Source organism: Azolla caroliniana, unplaced genomic scaffold (genome assembly GCF_043228905.1).
Source record: "Azolla caroliniana isolate FFs.n. ecotype wild unplaced genomic scaffold, voAzoCaro1.0.p SCAF_16, whole genome shotgun sequence".
Lineage (NCBI taxonomy): Eukaryota > Viridiplantae > Streptophyta > Polypodiopsida > Salviniales > Salviniaceae > Azolla > Azolla caroliniana.
The window spans coordinates 880371-884348 of NW_028230451.1; the positions used below are offsets into that span (position 1 = coordinate 880371).

At 43.2% G+C, this 3978-nt stretch overlaps 1 protein-coding gene across 1 annotated transcript; it reads left to right on the forward strand.

The window, feature by feature from the left end:
• Positions 1–1004: 1004 nt before the first annotated feature.
• Positions 1005–3522, forward strand: ARO2 (armadillo repeat only 2). Its single transcript, XM_087332250.1, has one exon. The coding sequence runs from the start codon at positions 1076–1078 to the stop codon at positions 3023–3025; it is 1950 nt and encodes a 649-aa protein (XP_087188376.1). The 5' UTR covers positions 1005–1075; the 3' UTR covers positions 3026–3522.
• Positions 3523–3978: the final 456 nt, after the last annotated feature.

Genomic DNA, 3978 nt, shown 5'->3' on the forward strand with positions numbered 1-3978 from the left:
TAGAGTAGGGATACAAAAAGACATGGATGGGATATAAGGAAGGGGGGGTTACTCTTGGAAGGAGCCCTACCCTACTACAAGTGGCATGATGGACATCAAGGGGCTTGTTGACCAATGTATATAAACAAGGTGGGTGGGGGGGGGGTGAGGGTTTGAGGGAGACGTGGGCAAGAGGGACTGCACAACATTTAAAACAAACAATCTTAATAAAAGTCATGCGACCCATTGGACCTAGTAAACATGGATTGGCCCATACATACATACATACATACATACATACATACATACATACATACATACATATCATTACCCACGACGAGACATTGTTAGACTACGTATGTATGAAGACGCAGAGTTTTCTTTGTTCCTCTCTAAAATAAATATAGATCATCAAATCAAATGTCCACGGAACCTTTCTCTACATGATGCTTTTTTTTGTTCTTCTTGTTGATGTTGTTGTAGTGGTGGTGGGGGACTAGATTTGTAAATACACAGAAATAAGGAGACATAAATACATAAATACAGCTATGTGTAATAGAACAATCAATCATCACATTTGCGGATGCGTTGAAAAAGCCCAAGCCCCCCAACCCCCTTCTCTCTTCTCAGAGTCTCTCTCTCTCTTCAGACTCCGTCGCCTCTGTCTCCATCTCCATCTCCATCTCCATCTTCTTTCTTTCTTTCTTTCTTTCTTCTCTGTTAGAGATTGTATGGCTACTTAGAAAGAAAGACACGATCTCGCTCTCTTTGTTTTCCTTCTGTTCTGCTTCTCCTCTGTCTGAGAGAATCTCTCCTTGCAAAGAGCTGAACCCCCGCCCGCACTTTCTCTTTCCATTTTTCCCTCTCTCTTTCTTCTCTTCTTCGGAAGACTTCTTCTTCTCCTCTGCACAGAAGACTCCTCTGATTTTGAAATTAGAACGAAGAAGACCTCCCCTCCTGCTCTATCCCAATCAATCAAGGCCTCTCTGAATCAAAGGATCTTAGAGTACTCTGTTTTTTGAAGACGTCTTCTTCTTTTCAAACAAAACCTAGACTTCTTCTTCACCTTCGTTTCCTCCCTTTCATTTTTGTGCTAATGGCGATGACAAACAAGATAGAAACGCCTGAGGAGATGCTGACCATCCTTATACAACTCATCCAAGATATGGAAAAAGAAGCATCTTTGGCGGATTCATACAAGGCAGAGTGCCTTGAACTCGCAGCCAAGGCAGAGAAGTTAGCAATCCTACTCCGCCAGGTAGCACGCCTCGACAACACTGTCGCCAAACCTCTCTACACGCGCCCTCTCTCTCGTATGCTTCAAGAGCTCAAGAAATCTGTCCAAAAGGCGATCGATCTCATCCACAAATGCAACCGAAAAGGTATGATCCGACGAGTTATCACTATCACTTCTGTACATGATTTCAAGCGTGTGAGCACCCTCTTAGATAGCTCCATGGGTGACCTCACTTGGTTTATCGCTATCTCTCGCAATGAAGGGGAAGGTGGGGGTATGCCACCCATCGCCTCAAGTGAACCTTTGTTAGGGTATTGCTGGAATCAGATCATGCTTCTTTATCGAGGCAATGAAGACGACCAAGAAGAAGCCGTGAACTCTCTAAATGGTTTTGCAAAGGACACTGAGAGGTTTATGAACATTATGATGGAGGAAGAAGCAGTACAGCCCCTGCTAAAAGTGTTGCAAGAAGGTACCCCCAATGCACGAGAAATTGCTGCCCGGACGCTTGGCTACATTGCCAGAGATGAGACTACAGTGAATCAAATGGTAGCGTGTGGACTTGCCCCTGTGTTTGTGAAGGTTCTTACCAATGCTCCAATGAAGGTTCAAGTGGCTGTCGCTTGGGCTATGGCTCAGGTTTTGGACGTGGCTATGGCACAGGTTTTGGACGTCGACCCTGAAGAGCAGGATCAATTTCTAGAGCGTCTCCAAAGTCTATTTCTACAGCATCTTGCTGTACGGCCATTGGTTGCTCTCTTAGGAGAGTCTTTAGATGAACCCGAGAAGGAAAAAGTACCCATGACTATGACCTCGCTCGTGAACAAGATGGCTACTCTGGGCAATGATAAGGTTTTGGATCACGACGATCCTCCGCCCTTGCCACATCATGTCCAAAAGCCATCGATCAATGCACCCTATGCGAGACCCCCACCCGTGAGACCAATACATACTAATGGCATTGGTATGACAGGAGGTAAGCACAACAATGAAAATGTTAAAGGGCTCACTCAAAGAGAGCTTAATAGAAGAGTCAGGGAGGCGGAAGACCCGAAAGTGAAGGCGGAGCTTAAGGCAGAAGTCGCCCGAGCTATATCAAAACTCGCCAAGAATAATTCTAAGTCTTGCACTAGCATTACGGAGACAAAAGCTCTACTATGCTTTGCTGCATTAATGGAGAAAGAGATTGGAAATGTGCAACTCAACTCAACCATAGCTGTGATGGAGATAATGGCAGTAGCGGAAAAAGATGTGAATCTAAGGAGGAAGGCAATTCGGATGACTTCTCCGGCCATGAAAGCTGTGGTGGATCAATTGTTGAGGCTGGTCAGGGATGGGCGCCCAGAACTCCAGGTGGTGGCCATTAGGGCGGTCGGTTGTTTATCCCGGACATTTACCGTCCGAGAGACTAGGGTCGTTGGACCCCTCGTGAAACAACTTGAGGGCGCATTTGATGACATCATTGCTGAGGCTGTGAAAGCTTTGACAAAATTTGCTTGCACGGACAATTACTTGCATAAAGAGCATTCTAAAGCCATAGTCCAAGCGGGAGGGGCGGGTCCTCTCGTCCAGATGGTTTTTTTCTCAAAAAACGAGCTTCAAATCGACGCGGTCACCTTGATGTGTTATCTAGCCATACATTCAGGTGAGGCTGCGACACTTGCAAAGGTGGAGCCCCTACCAGCATTGAAAGCGTTTATGAAAAATTCACATTTAATGCAACCGTCTTTCGCTGACCTTGTACAACAAGCCATCAACTATCTTGCGCTCTACCAGGGAAAGCAACTTACTGACCTCTCTGATCCATAGTCATACTGTGAAAACGTTCATCAGTCCCTTTTGTTTGACCATTTGCATCATCTAGTCACGACGGTTCGTGCCCCATTGCAATATTATATTTTCATCAATTCTTAACATGGCAATCAGAATAGTTGTGGCTTCCATTCTCATTTTCTCTTAGGAAGTTTGTGCCACTGACACAAAAACCTAGGGTTTGTTTGGTTTGCATTATGGTCCATTACTTGTACATAGTTATATGAAAAAACCCCGACTTTGAACTGTGATATATTCAGTTGCAAATTGTGGAAACCAAAGCAGTGCATCAGAAACAGCCACAACATGTTCTGAAGAAAAATCAAGTGCGTTTGTGATTTGGCATTTTTCTTTCTTTCAAGTGTAAGCAAAACGGCTTCGCACACCTAAACACATGAATTTGCTGGAAGATCAATCGATGATCAGAAGGTGATTTAATAGAGTGTACTGTTACATAATTGGTTTGTAATGTTGAAGCACCAGTTTTTGGTTTATTGTTCTTCTTTGGTATTTGGAAGATAGTGAATGAATTCAATCTTAATTTAATGGTGGTTGCTTGCTTCAGATATGTGTGTTTGTGTGTAGTTTAAAGATTTTCAAGAATTAAATCTCCTGGAACCAATGGAAGTTTGGATCATGGATACTTGTTTTTGTAATGTAGCAGAAATATAGGTTTCTTTTGTTCGGATAATATCAGTTAATATTTCGTCTGGTGTGTATCTTGGGATGTAGTGTGTTGATGATACTTCACAAACTTATTACGTTCTAAGATTATTTATGTACTCTTTAGGAACGAAATGCATATGATTAAACTGGTTGGGAATTGCTGCTGGTTATCATTCCCTTGATGTAACTTGGAAGGATTGAAAATGGTTCCTAGTGTTTAAATCAATAAAGATGACTGAGAGCCTTTTCTTTGTGAGGGATCTTTCTTTAGGAATGTTGAATTG